At 53.9% G+C, this 20,330-nt stretch overlaps 3 protein-coding genes across 8 annotated transcripts in view; 1 reads left to right on the plus strand and 2 right to left on the minus strand.

Annotated features, from left to right (window-relative positions):
- The window catches only part of LOC109550088 (thymidine kinase 2, mitochondrial), an 886,444-nt gene that overhangs the window by 23,952 nt on the left and 842,162 nt on the right, over positions 1–20,330 (plus strand). The window contains exon 10 of one of the 2 annotated variants that reach the window (XM_073796974.1): positions 969–6,588. In XM_073796974.1, coding sequence (XP_073653075.1) covers positions 969–1,067 — 99 coding nt within the window. In that variant the 3' untranslated portion in view covers positions 1,068–6,588. Of the gene's footprint in view, positions 1–968; positions 6,589–20,330 lie in introns of those variants that run through there. The other variant, XM_033845179.2, reaches the window with a different exon arrangement.
- LOC109550085 (brain expressed associated with NEDD4 1) lies at positions 2,919–11,414 on the minus strand. 2 transcript variants are annotated; one of them, XR_012328339.1, is made up of 3 exons: positions 10,811–11,414; positions 7,790–10,100; positions 2,919–7,376 (listed from the first exon to the last, which is right to left on the minus strand). XR_012328339.1 is itself a non-coding variant. In XM_019935717.3 (2 exons), exons 1-2 carry the CDS (start codon positions 11,150–11,152, stop codon positions 9,003–9,005), a joined length of 1,440 nt encoding a protein of 479 aa, XP_019791276.2. In that variant the 5' UTR covers positions 11,153–11,414; the 3' UTR covers positions 2,919–9,002. The 2 variants fall into 2 exon arrangements, 1 of the variants encoding a protein (XP_019791276.2); XM_019935717.3 differs by having other exon boundaries at positions 2,919–10,100.
- BEAN1 (brain expressed associated with NEDD4 1) overlaps positions 16,846–20,330 on the minus strand; it is a 38,533-nt gene continuing 35,048 nt past the window's right edge. For 2 of the 4 annotated variants that reach the window (XM_033845174.2, XM_033845173.2), the window contains 3 exons: positions 20,083–20,233; positions 19,868–19,954; positions 16,846–19,073 (listed from right to left, as the gene is read on the minus strand). In XM_033845174.2, coding sequence (XP_033701065.1) covers positions 18,731–19,073; positions 19,868–19,954; positions 20,083–20,233 — 581 coding nt within the window. In that variant the 3' untranslated portion in view covers positions 16,846–18,730. The remainder of the gene's footprint in view (positions 19,074–19,867; positions 19,955–20,082; positions 20,234–20,330) is intronic. The other 2 variants (XM_033845176.2, XM_033845175.2) reach the window with 1 other exon arrangement.

Below are 20,330 nucleotides of genomic sequence, written 5' to 3' on the forward strand. Positions count from 1 at the left end.
ACAGACCTGAGAGAAGGTGACCTGTCCCAGTGTCATTACGCCGGTGGCACAGTAGCATCTCAGTTATCCAGCATTGTCAGCAAAGGAGAGTTCCAGATGGCTGGAGCCCCTGGACCTGGGTTTTGGCCTTAACCGCTTGGGGTGGTGGTCTTTCTGACATGCCCGTCCCTTCTCCAGCGGGTGGCAGGTCCAAAGCCTCATTGCACCTTTTCTTGGTGACCCAGGGCATCTGAAGGAACGTCAGTTGCTGTTCTGGTCTGTCACACAATGATGCCCCCTTAGGAGGTGCTGAGGTGTGTAGGACTGTTTGCCCCAGACTACTAATGCCTTTGAATTCCCGTGTTTGCTTTTTACCCTCCTTTCTCCTGCTGGCACTCACCATTTCTAACTGTGTTGATGCTTCTGCCCCATCAGTGTTTCCCCACTTCCTTGTCCCCTCGTTTTCTGATTTGCTGCTGCCAACTTTCTTTAGGCAGGCCGTTGGGTCCCTCGGACTGTTAGGAACGTGTGTACAGTGTGGGATCTGAGGGAGGGCCTTGCACAAACTTGTGTGCATGGCCTTGGAGACATCTGTCTGAGCTGCTCAAACACTGTACTCATGGCTCTTGCAGGTAGTGAGGTTGCTGGAAAGTGAGATATTACTGTACTGGATTTTTAAAGAAAATTTATTTTTTTCCCCTCATTATAGAAAAATGGTTGATATCAAATGATGATAAAAAAATCATTCATGAGCTTGCCGCAGGGACAACTATCGTGGATTCTTAAGTGAAAATATAGTTGAGAATGTGGATTGACCTAGAAACGGGAGCTGTTTGGCCCTAACCTTCCCTTTTCTCTGCCTGTGACCTTGGGCTTCCCTGCCTCTCCCTGCCTCATCCTGCCTGCCCCTGTCTCTCTCTCTTCATCAGTGAAGGGAGGATGATGTTGAGGTCAGGGGCAGCCCTGTGACCTGTGTGTTTAATTTCCAGGTGATTGAGGCTGACCACGACATGGAGAAAATGTTAGAACTCTTTGAACAAAACCGGCACCGAATACTAATTCCAGAGGATCGGAAGCTTGGTCCATAGGACGGGGAAGATCATGCCAGAGAAATGCCCGCTGCTGCCAAGTTAGCTCTCACGAGCAGTTTGGAACAATCCACTCACGAGAGGGCTTTCTATCTGGGCACATTTGTCTTCCTAATGGTCTTCTCTCCTTTGCCAGTGTCTTTATCCTGGGATTCTGGCCCTCGTGGGTAAATGACATGATGGGACCAATGGGTTTGTCGTGGCCCTTTGGTGTCGCAGCCTTGCATTCCCCCGGTGCTTCTCCCGGTGGTTTCCCACCTCTGAATCCCTCTAAATTAGGGAAGAGCCACCTGACTGACCCTGGGCTCATGGTCTCTAGCCCTTCAGACCATCCTCGAGGGCGAGGTAGTGGTCTTACATCCCAGGGGAGGAAGTTGAAGCTCAGACTGGCTAAGGGACTCCCCGGGGTCACACAGCCAGTGACAGTGGAGTCAGCACCATTCAGACTTCTGGTGACTCCCAAACGATCAATCTCTTGCCCCAGGCTGCCTCATCCCAAGAGCCCTGCCTTCCCTGCTGGAGAGCCCCACACGTGTGTGGGAGTGTGTGTGTGTGTGTGGGGGGGGGGGTAGCGGGGGCAGCGGTGCGTGCAGCCAGCATCTTCATTTTCTCCTTATTTGAGCAGCTCCTGAGGACAGTTAGCATTTCTAGACTCTCACAAAATTGTGTGGTATTTGGCTGGAGCCCAGCGTTCAGTGGTTCACTAGCGTGAGGCTGATGTGGTACTTACCACCTCATCATCGGGACTTCCCTGTCCTTAGGAGAATCGTGGTTTGGCTCCTGAATGGTGCTCGGTCTCCTTGGTGACAGAGGTCCTGCTTGAGCTGCTGCCGATTCCCCGGCAGGGCAATGGCCTGTGGCGCCAGGCTGGTGTGCCCAGTGCTGTTCTGGGCAAGGGGCTGCCAGCCTGGCTTCTGAGGCTCCCTTCCTCCATAGTGGCCTTGTGTGAGGAGCTTCACCCTTGGAATTCCTGGGAGTTTGTGGCCCAGGGGAGAGATACAGTGGCCTTACGTCTTTTTGAAATGTTTTTCCATCCAAAGGGACACCATGGGCCCTAGGGCATGAACCATCTTTATTAGTTCAGAGAATATCTAAGCTCCGCTCAGCTGTAACAATGCACTGAAGGCACGGCTGTCTCCTGAGTCAAGTAGGAAGCAAGAGAAAGGAGGAACATTCTCTTTGGGGACAGTCTGGGCAGGAAAGTTGGGGCTGGCAAGCAAAGGCTCTTGGAGCACTGGAGCTCCTGAATTTTGGAGGTGGGTGGAGAGAGCTTCCAGAAGGCTGTTGCAGACACGGGGAAGGATTGATTATGAACTTGGGGAAACAGGCCTTGGCCTCTCCCGAGTGGTGGTTGGTGTACCTGAAGGTTGGAAGGCCTCATCCCAGCCTCTGTGTGAGTGTGGCACCTGTGCATGCAGTTCTCTGACACTACATAGGTGACAGGTGCCCCGGGTGGCCTGGGCCCAGAGGCAGCGCTAGGAGGGCAGCACTCTGGCTTCCAGCCTTTTCTGGCTGGACTGACTCCTGGGCCGTGTGCACAGGGTGAGGGCGGCAGCCCGGTGGGGATGTGTCTCTCAGCCCAGATGTTGGTGATGGACCAGAAACCTGGGGGAGGCAGCGCCTCTGCTTCCAGGCATCTGGACATGCCAGGACCATCTTTGGGCCTTTGCAGACAGTCCAATTTCCCCTCAATTTGAGCATCTGTTTTGGGGGAAATGTGATTTAAAAAAAACAAAATCTTGCTCTGTGATAGCCAATAAACCCTTCACTTAAAACCTGGTGACAATTCTGGAGCGCTTCCTGCGCCGGCGATTCAGGCCCCTGCAGCGTCCTCGTACCAGCAAGGCAATGTTTTAAACACTGTGTTCCTAACGGGATGTCCGGGTCCATAAGAGCTCTCTGTCCTCCCACCCCGGCACCTTGGAGAGGATGCTGTATGCACCCACAGTGGCTGGGGCCTGTCACAAAAATCTCCCAGCCCAGAGATGTCACAGGAAATGGCTAGAGCCCAGCCCACCAAGGGTTGCTCTCCCCCATGTGGCAGGCAGGGCTGGTGGTGGCAGGGATCACAGCAGTTATGAACACTGCTGAGAACCAGGGCAGGGAAAGGGCAGATGGCACGTGGTAGGCACGGGGCCCAGTTCCTCAAGCAGAGGGAGGCACTCCCCAGGGACTCCCAGGAACGGCCGTAAGGAGCGTGGCATGGCTTGGCAGGCCCTTGCTAAACGTGGGCCCTGGGAAGTGCTGTCACCCTGCTTGTTTTTCCCTTTCTTTTTCTCTTCCTGCCTCTTTTCTTCCTTTCCACCTGAGCCCCTCACCTAGCTGAGAAGCCCCCCTGCCTGAGAAATGCATCAGTCAGAGACCCTTCCTGGGGCTCCCGCAGGCTCCCACCATCTGACCTGAGGAAGGAAGGATTGAGGTATTTATTGCTGTGAGAGCAGGTAGGAGATGTTTCCAAAACCTGTCTACCCCTGGGTGCTATGGAATCCGCATCACCCTCATTTTCCTAGAGCCTGGGGCCAGATGGGGGAGCGCACTTCAAATGCTCACACATCTGCGGAATGAGTAACCTCACCCCCTTGGCCTCTTCACCCTGAAGTTACAGTTATTAAAATAATTGACAAGCTCTTGGAGACGTCAGCCCTCCACTGTTGAGAATCTAATAACAATAATATTGTGCCCAATGTCTCTGGGCTTTGACAGTGGATTACTTATTTACCAGAGGCCCCAGGGTCACTGGCACACGCTTTCTTTTCCTAATTAACCCCAACCTTGTGGCTCCCCTAAGGCTGGGGTGAGCTCTGTGTTCCTCTAGTTTCTGTAAGATGGTGAACTTGGCAAAAGCTGTCGTTAAACAGAAGCTATAGGAGAAAGCCGAGCTTGTGGAATCAGAATGGGTATTGGCATTTACTGCTCTCTTCTTGAATTTCTGCAGTTTTTGGCTTTTCCTTCTCCAAGACTGGGGTCCGTGGAACACAAGTGTCCTGGGAGATAGGAATAGGTGCTCTGAGAAAAGAGGGTTCCGTAGTCCACAAAATTTGGGAAACACCACCTGGGTACTCTCTCTGAGATGCACAAGGTACATTAGCCTAGATAAAGTCAAGAAGTCCTGCAATAAAAACACCTTCTAAACTTTGTTTTAGCCAGGGACTCTCAAACTCACTTGACGGTAGGGCCTCCCATTTGGGGAGTATACATCAACAATCTCCAGATGGGCTAATGTTCCTTGGAACACACATTGGGAAGCACTGTTTTAGGGGGCCTGCAGCTGCTGCTGACTCCTGGTTCTGTGTCCTTTGGGATGCTCTAGCTCATGGTTCTCTAACTTCAGAGCATCTGAGTCCTCTGGTGGGCATGTTAAAACACAGACTGCAGGGCCTACCCCCAGAGTTTCTAATTCAGTAGATCTGGGATGGGTCTGAGAATTTGTTTTCTAATGACTTTCTAGGTGATGATGAGTCTGCTGGTCCAGGAACCACCGTTTGGGGACCACTTCTCTTAGCTTGATGTTTTCTAGAAGTGGACATCCAGGAGTTCCAAGAAAACTTGGCATGTTTTTGAGTGTTGTCACCCCTCGTGAGTGTTGGCTGTCTTACCTGTTGAATGGGAGCATTGCTCACTTCCTAGGGCGGTGAGGATAACCAGCCTGGCGTGTGGAAGGGGCCCAGAGCAGGACCAGTTGCTAAGTTTTAAATAAATATTACCTTTGGGGATCCAGATGTTGAAACATACTATAAAACTTCTATAATTGAAACAGTATGATACTGGTGCATGAATAGACAAGTAGACCAGTGGAATAGAATAGAGAGCCCGGAAATAGATCCAAGTACATGATAAAGGTGACATCTCAATGATTATTGGGGATAAAGATGGATTTTTAAATAAATGGTGCTGAGATGACTGAGTAGCCATTTGGAAAAAGATAAAAATAGATCCATATCTCACATCATACCCAAAAATAAATTCCAAGTGGTTAGGGATCTAAATGTAAAAAATGAAACCATGCAAGTATTAGAAGAATGAATTCTTCTTCTTTAAAACCTTGATGTAGGGAAAACTTTGTAACTCTAATTCAAAATCTAGGAACAATAAAAGATTGATAAATCTGACTAAAAAATGTGTATGACAAAACTCATTTGGAAACAAAGTCAAAAGGCAGTGGACAAAGTGGGAGAAAATATTCACAGTGTATATCACAAAGGGCTAATATTTGTGAAGAACTCTTAAAAATGGACAAAGAACCAAAACTCCAATAGAAGAATGAGAAAAATATCCAAACAGAAAATTTACAAAAAAGATAATAAAAATGGCCCTTAAAGATATGAAAAATACTCAAATTCACTCAATTAGAGAAATGCAGATGCTATGATCTAAATATTTGTGTCTCCCCCAAATTCATATGTTGAAAACCTAATGTCCAAGGTGATGGCATGAGGAGGTGGGACCTTTGCAGGGGGGTGATTAGGTCATGAGGGTGGACCCCTCATGAATGGGATTAGTGCTCTGATAAAAGAGACCTCGTAGAGCTCCCAAGCCCCTTCTACCATGTGAGGACACAGGGGGCAGTTGGCAGTCTGCATTCTGGAAGAGGGCCTTCACCAGAACCCAGCCATGCTGGCACCAGGATCTTGGACTTCCAGCCTCCAGAACCTTGAGATATAAATTTCTTTTGTTTGTAAGCCACCCAGTCTGTGGTATTTTGTTAACAGCAGCCCAAACAGACTAAGATAGCAAATAAAAGAACACTGAGATACTTACCAGACTGGCAAACACACGAACATACATATCAAAACATCCTGTTGTTGAGGCTGTGGGGAAACAGTCACTCTTACACGTTACTGGTGGGCATGCAAATGCGTTTACCCCTTCTGGAGGGAAATAGGATACCACCTGACACACTACATACATACTTACATCGCAATCCAGCAACCCCACTTCTAGGACATGAAGGTGTATATATGTACAAGGTTATTTATGGCAGCATTGTTTGTAATTGCAAAATAATTGAAAACAACCTAAATACCCATATACAAGAGAGTGGTTAAATAAACTATGGTACATCCACACAATGGAATAGTATACAGCTGTGAAGAAGAACGAGGAGGCTCTCTCTGTGAATGGATGTGATATGATTTCCAGGACACACTGTTAAGGGAAGAAAACAGTGTCCAAATGAGTATCTATAGTATGCTATAGGAAGTACAGGAAAGGCAACCCAGAAACTAAATAGATTGGTGGGAAAAGGCTGGAGAGAAGGGAAAAATGGGATCAGGGTTGCTGGGATGAGAGGGGAATACACTCCTGTGAATATATCATTTTGTATAACTCTAACCATAGTAATGTCTCACTTACCCCCCAAATAAATAAATGGTTAAGGTGGAGTAGGATGTAGGGGGAACGGAAGATGGAATACAAACAGATGAATCACAAGTAACAACCACACTGAAGGTGCTGGGAAGAAAAGAACTCACTGAAGTAACCTTGGAAAACAGTGTCTTGATTGGATACGAGAAGAGTAAAGGTAAAAATTATTTTACATAAATGCTGAAAGATAGTAATTAGAAGTGTTTCTTGCAGGGATATGTTTAGCAATTCTGAAACTATACCAGAATCGACCAATATATTAGAATTGAACAAATAAGTAAATAGTCTGTAGATTATGAGAGCTGGGCTTCTCACTATTAGAGAATTTGAGTTTGGTGTTCTCTTATGGCTAGAGTGAGGTTAGACATTTTTGGCATGATGCCACCATAAAAAAAAAGATGCTGTGTCTTCCCTCAATGCATCTTATCAAAGGATGTATGATGTCCATGCATCTTATTACTGGTGATATTTACCTGCTCATCCCTGGAATAAACTACTAGGATCTCTGGTTCCTTGTATTGGAGAGTGAGTGATGTTTAGAGCCCAAGATCTAAGTGCCAGGTGTAGTCATTGTTACTGGGTGTCTGCTTCTAAGCCCACTCTTGGGACAGAGTTAGGAAACGTGTATGTGTACTAACCCACTCATACACACACATAGCTATATTTCTGTATCTAACTATAACTTAAAAACCATGAGTTCATATTGATACCTCTGATTCTAATCCAACACCACAGAGTGAAAGTCATGATGGAACCTAGGTTTTAACAGGATCCTCTGGCAGCTGGATGGAGCTGACTGCAGGAGGATGAGGGCAGAGGCTGGGAGACCAGGAAGGGGGCTGGCGTCCTCCCAGGATCTGAGTGACAGGCCTTGGTAGCTCAGTCGAGGGGCTCAGGCCTCTGTGGAAGGAGGGACGTGGTCAGATTTGGTCCTTGTTGTGACAGCTATAGTTGGATGAAGGATGTGAGAGAAAGAGAAATCAAAAATGATTCCTGCCTTGGGCTCAGCTTTCAAGTAGATGGGGAACACTGCGGGGCAGGAACACGGGGAGAACAAAAGTTCTGTTGTGGTTTGGGACTGAGCATGCGTATTATGTTAATGATCAGAAAATAACGAATAAAAAATGGTCAGGGGCTGCAGGTCAGACCCAGGACTAGGTGCCCTGGTTGCCATGATTCCTAGGTCCGTACCCCCTCCCACCTCATCCCTTCTCCCGAGGCTCCTGACCCTCTCTGTCTCCAGCCCAGCCTGTTCCTGACGTTCTCCTTCCCCAGAATGGAGGCTTATGGCTAGGGTCTGCTCCGACCATCCCCGCCCCCCGGCCCCGCTTCACTGGCTCCAGACGCTGACAGCTTACCGGCCTGAGTGTCGACTGCTGTGTGCTGTGCTGAGTAATTGGCATGGGTGAGTGGGAGGAAGGATGGATGGACGGATGGATGACTGGCCAGTGCCTCTCTCTTCCCAGTGCAGAGTGCTTCCCGATTTGTCTTGAAAAGCCTGTGTAGGGCCTGGCCAATAGTCTGATTGGGAGGGAGGCGGGGCCAATGCCCCTTAAATCCTTCCCACCTGTGGTCCCCCTTGATGTAGGGACTGAAAATGGTGGGGTCATATGCTCAGCTCTGGGGACAGCAAAGCAGGCGCCAACGTTTATTAAGCACCTGCTGTATGCCCAGAAGGGGCCTTTACCACCACCCTCAGAGGCAGGGGCCATCCTCCCCACTTCACAGATGCAAAGCCGAGGGACAGGCCCTGGGCAGGTGCCACCTGCCACCCCATAGAGAGGGTCTTGGCTTTCTCTTGGGGCCCTTATGAGGATTGCCCGTGTGTGTGTGTACGTTCCTGGACACACCCACTTGTGTGCAGGTGTGCATGCATGTGTGCATATGTGGGGGCAGGAGAGACTGGTGGAGGGGGCGCCCCCACTCCAGGCAGCCCAGATGATGGAGCCCCCAACCCTGGATGCAGAGCAGGTCATTGAGCTGACCCTGGGCTCCCAACTGTGGCCTTGCTCTCTGTCGACCTGAAGCTGGCTGAGAGAAGAGGGAGGCTGACAGAGGACCCTAAACAGATTAAGGGTATATTATACGTCTGGTTGTCTACACATCTCTCTTTTAATCTGCTCTGTGACAGGTGCCTTAAGGATGCTGAGGGAAACTGCTATTCAGAGATGCAGGGTGACTCTCCCAAGGTCACACACTGAGCTGGTATGTGAAGGGGACAGGAAGCCCCCCTGAGGTCAGCACTATGCACACCTCCCCTCATTAACTCTTCTTAGCCTCCTGTGAGGTAGATCTGACACCACACCCACTTTGAGACGAGGAAACATGGCTCAGAGAGGTGCAGTGAGTGGCCCAAAGTCACACAGTCTATAGGTGGCAGTGCTGGGACCTGAGACCAGCTGGGATTAGCAGGTTTGTCCCTGTGGCTGACAAGCTGTGGGTTTGGCTGCTGTCCCCACTGTGGTCCCAGATCCACCATCTCTCCAAGCGTCACCTTCCTGGCAGAAGAGCAATCGGCTTAGTCAGGTGTCTGCCCCTGTGCCACCCAGGGGTGACAATCTCAGCTGTTGCTCATGTGGCACCTGGCACCTCCAGCCCCTCCGGGGGGACGTAGTGAGCACTGGGGGGCTCTTGTACATGAGAGGGGGCCTGAGGAGAACTCCAGAACTGAGTGATTGTACCGTCTGGGCTGCCACCCTCACCGGCTGGCTCTGGCCTCATGAGAGGCTCTGATTGTCCGTTCTCCTCAACCCCTGGGCCAGGGGAGCCCCCGGGGTGGCCTGCTGGAGCTGGGGCTCTGAGGAGATGGGCGAGGTACTCACAGAGCTCACCCATCTCAGAGGAAGCATTTGGAGGGGCAGCTTCTGGACCAGGGGCGGCCACCTCCAGCTGTGCTTCTGGCTTTGGGTCCAAGGAATTCTCTGACAACTGGGGGCCTGGCACCAGGCAGAGCTGGCCGGGAATGGTGACCCCTTTGCTCTCAGGGGCTGCGCTGGGGACCAGGGGCTGCTCGCTGCTGCTACCTGTTGGGGCAGTTGCCTCCCCTGGAGGTGGGCTGGGCCCCAGGCCTGGGCTCTGGAGTCGCTTTCCCTTCAGGCTGCTCAGGGGATGGTCCCTGGGGAACAAGGGTGTCTGGTGCAGCACAAGGTCGCTGTAGCAGGTCAGGAACTCCTCACTGTCCGAGCGTGTGCTGGCGCGGCGCTGGGGCCCCAAGGAGACCGGGGGGCCAGTGAGGGGGCTGCCGGGGGCTACTGAGATCTCAGGCAGGCTAAAGACCACAGGCAGAGAGCGCTGACCATCAGGGCTTTCAGCCAGGGCCCTCTCAGTCCTCGCCCCTGCTGAGGGGCCTCGGCTTGACTGGGCCTCCTGCAGGCCCTTGTGGGTCTTCAGCAGCCCTCTCTCTGAGCTCGGCCTGCAGTGGGGCCCGTCCGCGTTCTCTCTGCCCGGCCTGAGGAGCTGCCTGCCTGAGGTTCCGAGAACGGCCTCACACATGACTCTCGTCAGGAAGACCTCAAACACCATCTGCTTGGTGTCCTCCTCGCTGCTGGCCTGGACCAGTGAAAACTCGGCCTCGGAGGTGGCCATGTAGCCCAGCCTGCCCAGAATGGTCTGCAGTGTGTGTTCAGAAAGCACAGGCCGCACCCAGTAGACAAAGTTCCCTGTGTATGTCTGGAACAAACAGGGTTGTTTGTTAGAGGGGGACACGTCTCAGCAGAGTGGCAGAGAGGGGCCAGGCAGGACCAAGGGCTGATGTCCAGGGCACAGAGGCTCCTGAGAAGCAGGTGGGCCAGGGCATGGGGCCAAATGGAAACCTGGCCCACAGTCATGTCACCGCTGTCCCATTTTATAGAAGGGCACCCTGAGGCCAGAGGCAGGACTTTGTCTCGAGTCACACAGCAGGAGAAGGACTGAGCCAGCTGGTATCCTGGCTTCCAGCCCAATAATCCTGGCCTGGAGCTGGAAGAGATGAACCTTTCCAGTGGCTTTCCACAGCCAAAATCTTTCCCTTGTTTCTTGTGAGCTCCTTGGTGCTGTCTCTTTAGAGAAGCAGTACAGCCTAGTGGTTAGGAGCTACACTGCCTGAGTTCGAGTCCTGTCTGGGTTGCTTATTATCTGGTGACCGCAGGTAAGTTGCATTAACCTCTTTTAGCCCTCAGTTTCTACATCTGTAAAATGGGACCAAAGTCAGTGGGCATGACAGACGACACACTGTTCCCCCTCTCAGAGGCACAGCCCTGGTCCCTCCCCGAGACCCAGAGGCACAGCCCTGGTCCCTCCCCGAGACCCAGAGGCACAGCCCTGGTCCCTCCCTGAGACCCAGAGGCACAGCCCTTGTCCCTCCCCGAGACCCCCTCTCTCCGGGACATGGCGGTGCCTACCTTCAGGGACCTGATTTCCTTCCTCCAGGGAAACAGGAGTAGGTTGACGGAGATCAGCTCTAGGAACTCCAGTGCCCGCACCAGTTTGCGGCAGATGTGCTGGGCAGAGCTGGGAGCCCCCTGGGAGTGAGTGGTCCCCAGATCAGGGGCCACATCCTCAGGCAGATAGAGCTGAGGAGGGACCCCTGTGACCAGCAGCCGCTGGACCCTGCAGGTGAGAGCTGCTTGCCTGCAGACCCCGAGCCGGCCCTCCCCTGCCCTGTCCAGGTAGTAGCTGATGAGGTCATCCAGGAGGGTCTCCAGAGCATCCTCGTCTGGGCCTGGGGGTCGGGGCCGGCTCATGGCGGCTCCAAGAGACTGGATGTGGACAAGAGTCCGGTGGGCCTCCCAGTCCAGGCCCAGGCTGGCCTGCCTCTGTCCCGCCCCACAGCTCAATCAGGAAGCCGAGGAGGAAGTTGTGTTAGCAAAAGAGAAAGCTGTGCATGGTGTGGCCTGCCACAGCTTGTCACTCTGGGGCTGTGTTCATCTCCTCCCAGTGGAGCAGAGCCGAGGTCAGTCTGGGTTCTCGCCTTGACCCAAGAGCAAGTGGGAAAGCACAGCAGCGCCTGCATCCTTCCACACCCCCTCTGCAGCGGTCGCAGCCCTGCTGCCCGGCACCCTCAGCCCACCCTGATGTCACCTGCGAAGGCTCCTGACGCCTCCTGCTTGAGAGCCACCTTTGGCTGGTGTGCGGGCTGCAAGTGCCAGGGAGTTAACATCCAGAGGCAGCCCTCAGCCCACCAAGGAGGGGCAGTGGTAGAAACCCCAGCTTCCTGTCCTTGGTGGGACGCTCTGAGGTGTGTTCTACTCTGTCTTTTAGAGGGTCCCCAGTGGATCGCCCCGGTTGCCCACAGCAATAACCTGCTCACTGATGCATCTGTGTTGACTCTTCTCCCTCCCCGTCTTAACTCCTGACTCCTTCACTGTGCTTCCTGGGATCACCTCCCACATAAACATTTACACCCAGATCTTGAGTCAGGGACAGCTTTTGGAGGAATTGAGGTGGGTGCAATCACCTATGCACTCTCCCGTCAAGCCTTCCCTCCCTCCACTGCCCCCTCCCTCTCTCCCTCTCTCCCATTCTCCCTTCCTTCCATTCACCCACTACTTAATTCAGTGATGATTCACTCATTCATTCAGCCACTCAGTGACTCACTCGTTCCACGTGGGTCAGCATTTCTCAAAGTGTGCTCCACCGAGGAGCACTTGTTTGGGGCTTTAATCAGTCTTATGTGAGTGAAGATGTCCTGTGGCCAAATGCATTGGGAACCACTGGATTAAGTAAGGTCTCTAGGCTTCTTGGCTTTAGGACCTCTCATGTGGGAGCTCACTGGGGGTGTGAGTTTCTAGGAGGGGGCAACCTGCGCTCTGTTTCCCAACTTCTTGGACCTGGGTCCTTTCAATGTTCTCATATGGTGCTTGCGGCAGTGTCGTCCTTGAGCAGGTGGCCTGGCCCGTTCCACACCAGCCCGGGGACTTCAGAGGCAAATGAGACAAAGCACCTGCCCTCGGTGGCTCACAGTCTGGAGAGCCCAGTTGTGTGTGTGTGTGTGTGTGTGTGTGTGTGTGTGTGTGTGTGTGTGTGTGTGTGTGTGTGTGTGTGTGTGTGTGTGTGTGTGTGTGTGTGTGTGTGTGTGTGTGTGTGTGTGTGTGTGCAGGAGCTGGCCGTGACCTTGTAGTAACACAGCCCAGGAAGACTTGGTTCTTGACCATCCTTTGCTTTCTGTGAGACTCTGCTGGCCTCCTGCCCCTCCAATCATCAGGAAGGGCATCTGCCCGGTGCTTGGCCTTGGAGCGGCCTCAGACCTGGGCTCACCACACCTGGGGTCTGTTTGCTTCCTGCCCCCGACTCCCCTGCCCCCTGCAATCTTTTCCGAGCTCTGTGGCCAGGGCAGTTCCTACCCCTCTGGTTGGGAATTTACTTCCTCATGGGAGTGCTACTTGGAAATGGGTCTCCCAGTGAGTAGCAACTCTCCCTCTGGAGGCTGGTCTAGGTTAGTCATTTTTTAGGTCCAGTGGTGGGGATGCTACTCTTTCACACACATTAGTTCATCTGATCCTGAACCTCAGCAAGTTTAGGTAACTAGTCCAGGTCACATGTGACCACCCTTCTGGGTAGGAGACATAGGTCAGGGCTGTGCAGGCCAAGGTGGGTGGGAGCATGCTGGTGGTCGTTTGTCATCCTGACAGCCTGGGGCCAAAGAGAGCCAGAGAGGCCCTTGTCCATCACTAGGCCAAATCCCCTTTCCTCCCATTTTATGAATGAGGAGACTGAGGCAGGGAGGGTAAGAGCTGGGATTAAAACCCAAGTATATTAGTTTCTTATTGCTGCTGTAACAAATTACTGCAAATTTAATGGCTTAAAACAACACAAATTTATTATCTTATAATTCTAGAGGTGAGAAGCCCAAAATCAGTCTCATTGGGCTGCTTCCTTTTGGAGGTTCTAGGGGAGAATCCGTTTCCTCGCTTTTTCCAGTTTCTGGAGGCTACCTGCATTCCCTGGCTGTGGCCCCTTCCTCCATCTTCAAAGTCAGCAGTATAGCATCTTGAAATCTCTCACTTCTCTCTTCATTCTGCTTCAGTTTATCACATCTTCTCTATGACCCTGTGGCTTCCCTCTCATAAGGACCCTTGTGATTACGCTGGGCCCACCTGGACAATCCAGGATAATTGCCTCATCTCAAGGTCTTTAATCACACCTGCAACGTCCCTTTGCCATGGAAGGTAACATATTCACTGGTTCTGGGGAACAGGACCTGGACATCTTTGGGGGGCCATTATTCAGCTTACTACACCAAGTCTATCTGATACCCAAGGCCATGCTTTTTCCATAATACCAAATATTTGTAAGATCACCGAATAGAAGTGGCAGGTTTGGGGATGGGTCCCAGGCCACTGAATTATCTTGAAGGGCTGGTCACCAGATAATGGAATCGGGTCCCGGGAGGTTTAAAACAAAAGGGTTTTAATTTTCTCTTTCTCTGTCTCTCTTCTTGGCCTCATTTGCTCTCTGAGGAGGGGCCTGGAGATGTTAAACCAAAGTTTAACAAACTGGTACACACAATTTAACCCCCCCTCCCATGTGATTCTCCTATTGCTTTTGGTTACCTATGATTTAAACACTTCACTCATTCTGGACATCTTAATCCTCGGCTCTTGGGAACCCCGTCATGTCTGTGAACTGCCTTCCACCCCAGTCTCTCCAGGGTGGTCCAAGATCATGGTGGGAGAGCGCTGGCAGTTTGCCTGGATCCATTCCCCTCCCTGCCCTCTCGCAGGTGGGTCAGCTCCGCTTCTCCAATGCCAGCTTCCTCCCCCCATTGGACCACTGCTTCTCTTGAACTGTCGGATTTAGTGTTAATCGCGTTATTCACACTTTCTGGGCCCTCAGGGGAGTGAGTGCCTTACTGAGAACCTGCTTTCTCTGCCTGCTGGGGTGACTTGCTTTGGGGACAACGCAGGGGGCAGAGGGAGGAGAGGGGATGCTGGAGATTTGTGGCGGGTGCTTTGACTTAGGATAGGCTGATGGGGGATGGGGTCCTGAGGCCCAGAGAAGGAAAGGGCCTGGCTCAAGGTCACAGGAGTCAGGCTGGTGGGGATGCATAGCTGTGGTCTGGCTGAGGCTGTGACCACAGGGCCTGAGGCCCTGCAGACCTGGGATTCCTTGGAGAGATGCTGAGCGGGCACAGCTGGGCTGCAACCCTGGGGGCAAGGCATGCCCCGCCCCCTCCCTGCTCAGAAGCACCAGGCCTGCCCCAGGCAATTGGTCCTACTTGAGAGAGTTCACCTGGGCTTGGGGAGGGGCGCTGTGAGGTCGAGCAGAGCAGAGCTCGGACAGAGGATTTGCTCTCTCAGATGTTAACGCTGCCTGTGCTTCCATTGCTCATGCCCCCAACCTAGTCAGTCTTTAGGGGACACCGATGATGACGCCTGAGCGTGAGTATGGGTGCCCTTGGGGTGTGCATGTGGGACCCCTGAGTGTGTGAGCTCTGAGTGTGAGGGGCACAGTGTGTGTGCAATGAAGCCATCTGAGCCAGCGCATACAGACCTCAGGTGGTGTGAGCTGCGTGATGCTGCATACGGGTGTGCGCCCGAGGGTCTCTCTAGGAAGCTGGTCTGAGAGACCCCTGTGTGTCTACGTGGGTGGGCTTGGCTGGTGCAAGCCAGTGGGTGTTCTGACAGGAGGCTCTGGACGGCCGTGCTTGGCATCAACCCTCGTTCCTCCCTCCCTCGGGTGATTCTGCTGCTCATGTGTGGCAGGTGCTGTGGGTGCCCTGTCTGAGGGCCGTGCTTACTCGCCCGGCGGCATCTGGTGCTGACCGTGGCGGTGGCCTCATCAGCAATCAGCTGCAGCTTCCCTGTCTGAAGACTTTCTTTGGCCAGAGGTGCCTGCTCAGCGCACAAGGGGCAGGGATTAACGTTCACTGAAGAGCAGCGTCAGACAGTGACCCTTGAGAGTCTGGGAGCCGCGCGTGAGTAATCCATTTCCCTCTCTGTCAGCTAACTTTAAGGCGAGCTCCTCGGAGTTGCCAAGGGGATGGAGCTCAGTTGCCCACAGTGGTGACCAGCATGACGACACCCTGCATGGGCTTCCTTCCTTTCCTGGTTTCACTGCCCACTCTGTGGTGGTACTCCCGGGGTCACCTTCCTCATCAGCCCCTTGTGTCCACATCCCGTCCCAGGGCCTGGTCCTGCCCCTCCTCCCGTTCCCACCATCCTGGGAATTTGACTTCACTTCCCATCTCCTTGGGGCCCAGGGTGCTCTCCTTGGCCTGACCCCTCAGGCCCCTGGCAGAGGGAGGCAGCCAGTCTCCTTGTAGGAGTGTGCACAAGGACCTTGGATGTGGCACCATATGTGGACACAAGGCACGTTGTGGATGGAGGAGGTGGAAAACACCGAGCTCGATAGTGCCTTGGGCCAGGGGGATCCTGAGTGTATTTGCTGTTGGAACTGGGTGTCAGCGTGGCGTGGTTCTGATTGGGGTCACCACGGGCACCACGTGGCCTGGGCACCGTCACCATGAAGGCTGCTGCATTCATTCCCAGGAGCAGGGGTCTCAGAGCACAGAGGTGGCACCTGAGCCGTACACGGTGGTGTCTAGAAGGACAGGGGGGTGATTATTTTGCACACAGCAAGGGTGTGTCTGGCTGTGGCCAGAGAGATGTGGAGGCAGGAGTGATTCCTGAAAATGGGGTACTTGAATGATTTAAACCTCATGGAACATCCCAAGGGTGGAGGACAAGCCCAGAACCAAAACAAGTTCTGTCTTCAATAATGAGTGTCCGCAGGCAGTGGGTTAGAAAGTGGAAGAAGGGAGCTTCAGGGGCTGACTCATTTGCTTTGAACAGTGACGGGAGGCAGCCAGCAGGTGGCAGTGTGGGCTTGCAGTGAGGCTGGTGGGACAGGGCTGTACCTTACTTCAGGATCGCACCCCACTTTTAGGGCACTTGGGGGTTTAGGACTATGCTAGTGGACTCTGCCTGAATTCGAGTGGGAGGGAATAGTGACAGAAGAAGGGAACCAGCCTCTGTCACCCAAGGGATCAACGACCAAAGCCAAGGTCTTACGGAAAGCAGAGGCAGGAAGAGAATTTCTGCAGAGGGGGAGAAAACAACTCATTTCAGTCTAATTACCCGCCCACCCCTTCCTGGCAGTCAAAGCCATCAGGGTGTGGAGAGCCAACTGCTGTCGAAGTGCAGTCCCTGGTGTTCCTGGAGTCCTGAAGTTTATGGCCTGTCTTGGTGGCAGTTACACTGGCCAACTTGGAGAAATGATGCCATGTTTTAGAGAGGTTAAAAAAAATTAACTCGTGTAAGTCACTAGCTTCGCAAATATCCGCGTCACTAGGAGAGTGAAAAGGCTTCAATGGCTGCTGATTTTGAGATCAGTAACACATTTTCCGTTTGCCGCTATTTACCATTTCCCTTCCTTACAAGTTTCAGATGGTGTCAGCCGCACCATGGGCTCCTTGATCGTATTACTTCTTGCAACGTTTGTTACTGATATATTTATTTTGAACACAGAAAAGATACATTGTTGCTTATTTAGCGCTTAATCCAGGAACAAGAAAAGCTGTTCAGCTCCACCCCTCAAACACTGATGAGCATGTGGGGATTTTTATCTTTTCCGCGCCCACCCCCCTCCCCGCCAGCACTCTCTAGGGTTGCAGAAGCAGGATGCGTTTCTTAAAAGAGTCTCATCCCTGGAGTGCATTTTAAAGGCTATACAGTACAATAGACAGATATTTTTTGCCTAGAAAACAGTACACCACAAAGGTGGACAGAACTGCTTGTAAACAAGGTCCCTCCCTGGGGCGGGGTCGGGGGCTCCAGGATGCTACAGAACCTCTGGGTGGATTCCTTTCAGTTCTGCACCAGAAGAAATTCTATTTCTACAGAAAATAAAATTCACGATTGCCTTCCTTGCCCCCTCTCTTCAGAAAGGGATTACTAAATTGTCTTAGCCCTTTGTTGGAGGAATTGAAATGCGGGGGAGAGGATGGTTGGAGGTGCTGTTGTTTAAGGAGGGGGTGAGGAGGGAGGCAGGGTGGATTTGAGAACTCTCTGCCGCTGGTGACGCCGGCAGGGACACTCTTCACAGATGCTGGGCTGCCGCCCTCTGGCAGGCTGGGTCTTCAGGAATTAGCTCTGTTACTTGCATGGTCTCTGATGGAAATTGCTGGGATTCAGGGGCCAAGATCTGAGTCTCTACCACCAGGCCCACATATCCCCTTCCGTGGTACCCCCGGCAGCAAGGCCAAAATGTAGCCACTGGTGCTTTTGCAGTGGCATAGTGGGGCCCACATCCCCTTCATTTCGTCTCCTCAAACACCATGGAGGGCAGGACCAGAATGCGTTGGCTCACAATTCCCCACTAAGCGCCACCGCCCAGGAGCACAGCACTGCTTCTGGGGTCTGACTCCAGCCCACTCAAGCTTAGGCTGTAGTGGTCGGCTGGGCACGTACTTAGCGAGGGGCTGCTCCTCTCCTCAGAACCGTACCCGGCAGCCCTCCATCTTCTTTGACGACCCTCAGTCCTGGGCAGTGGTTGGACTGACGTGGGCACAGCTGTGACCCACTACCACCACCGCATGCCCACCAAGGGCCCTGCCCATCACCCGTGGCTTGGGGTGGGGGCTTCGGAGATGATTCCGCTAGCACCACCAGACTGAGGGCACTGGGCGAGGGATGGGCAAGGCGGGCTGCGAGGGTCTCCAGGTTGTGCCTGAGCCCCCAGACCCGGGTCCCTTACCCTATAAGTGGCAGGGTGTTGACGTTGTGGCTCTTCTGCCCTGGGGTTGGGAGAGGGGGACAGTGCGGAGCTGAGCCTCACTGAGGCCTGTCCTGCCAGCCGGGAGGGCCAGCTGCTCTGGGGTGGGGTCGGGGCAGGCAGCTACCTGGGACGGTTGAGCAGTTTTTGGAGGCAGAATCAGCGTTTGGGCACAGCCTGCCTGGTGCGGGCAGGGCAGACAGGCCGGTGGAGAGGGCGGGACGAGCCCTGGTCCCTTCTCCACCTCTCTTCTCCCTGCATTGGCTACAGAGGCATCACTGACAGGCTGGGGAGGAGACTGGGAGGTCGGGAGAGCTTCCTTTATAATGAAACCTTCGCAGATGGGATTGTGTGTGTGTGTGTGGGGGGGCTATGTGTGTGCACGTCTGCACACGTGTGGGGCGTCTGGATGTGTATGTGCACATGGGTGCATCAGTGTGTGCGTGTGTCCAAGTTGTGTGTACATGTGGGAGTGCCATGTGTGCACATCTGTGTGCGCTTCTGTGTGTGTGTGTGTGCGTGCGTGCGTGTGTGTGCGTGCGCGCCCCTGCGTGCCTGAAAGGTGTGGCCCAGCTCTGAGGGGCTGGCAGGACCGGCCGCTGGGTCCCTCACATAATCCTCTCTGGGCCTGAGGCTGGGGCCCGGGTTGGGGTGGGCGAGTCCTGGGAGCTCCTCGGCCCTGGTTCTGGTCTCGGCAGTGGCAGCAGGCCCGATGGGGGGGGACTGGCCCCACACACGGCCTCATAAGGCGGCAGGGTGTCCACGGAAATGGTGCGGAAGCCACTCTGGCCCTGCGGTCTCTGTGCCTGCTGGTGTTGGCCAGGGCTGCGGCCACTGCCCGCATCCAGGGCGCGGTCCAGCGCAGGGCAGGAGTCGGTCAGCGAGTAGGGGGGTGGGGCGTCTGTGGGGACGTACAGCTGAGTGGCCCCCGGCCCCACACACTCCTCGTAACTGCAAGAGAAGAGGCTCCCTCAGGGCCCTGTGCAAGCCGGCCTCAGTGGTGGGTGGCGGGGTCGCCCCCGAGGGCCGGGGGCCTAGCCGCAGCGACAAGCTGCCCCGGCATGGACCAGGTCAGGCCTTTGTCACACTGACTCCGATGAAACCCCTCTACTCCCTGGGGAGGGGCACCCCAGAACCACCGAGACCTGGATTCTGGCCCTGACTCAGCCCCAGTGTTCCGTGTGAACGTGAGTGAGCGAGCCACCAAATTCAGGGTCTCAGATCTCTCAGAACTGTAGCCGCTGCTGCTGGAACATCTGCAGGCTGGCCACCGAGCGTGGGTGGTGCTGGTGGGAGCAGCCTCGGGCTGCCAGACACTTCTGGGTCTCAACTCACCCCAAAGTGGCCCTTCCAGGGTTAGGAAGGTGTCCCTGGGGCCCATGGTTGCAGGGTGAAAAAGCACCCACCTGCAGGCAAAGTTCATACCTCCCAGTGCCCCTGGGGGCAGAGGGTAAAGGGTGATGGAGAGGATGGGGCTGTTTGTGGGGCCCAGGTGGTCTCCTGGCGGGGAAGTGATAGAGGCCCAGACTCCTCTTTTCATGTACAAACTGGTGGCGATATGCCTGAGGGTGGCTGGCAGGACAGGATAGGACTCAAAGGCTCCCCAGGGAAGAATCCCCCCCATGGGACAGGGCCACCTGCTGGCCACGAGTGCAGTCTGGACACAATGATGCCTATCCCAGTGGATGTGATTTGGGCTCCGGGGGCGCAAACTAAGGGGTTGGGGCCTGGACCTTCCACCTCACCTCTTCACCCAGCCTGAAGGAGCTGAACGTTTCTTCCTTTTTCCTTTTCGAGTGTCTCTCAGGGACATCTGCTGAGTCACGCCCCGCCTTACAGGGACCAGCTTGGTCAGGAGGGTGAGGAGATGTTTTCTGCCTTTATGCCATCTGGGGTGTTGCTGTTTCCCATGGGGGCTGGAGATTCTTGCCCAGAGCCCTGCCCTCTCAGGCCTCCTTACCCCGGTGGAGAATCTGGGTACAGCTCTCGGAGCACCGTGGCATCCACGTCCCCATCAGAGCTGAGGTCCAAGGGTGGAGGCCAGTCCTCGGCAGGGCTGCAGGTGTAGCGTGTCCTGTGGCTCGAGCGGCTATACGTGTGCCTGTCGGACACTGCAGGGAACGGACATTCAGCCTGGGCCTCAGGCTGGTGCCAGGGAGGGTCCTCACATGTCTGCCTGAGGCCACTGAGATTCTGTTCTCTCTGACT

Source organism: Tursiops truncatus, chromosome 19 (genome assembly GCF_011762595.2).
Source record: "Tursiops truncatus isolate mTurTru1 chromosome 19, mTurTru1.mat.Y, whole genome shotgun sequence".
NCBI classification, from domain to species: domain Eukaryota; kingdom Metazoa; phylum Chordata; class Mammalia; order Artiodactyla; family Delphinidae; genus Tursiops; species Tursiops truncatus.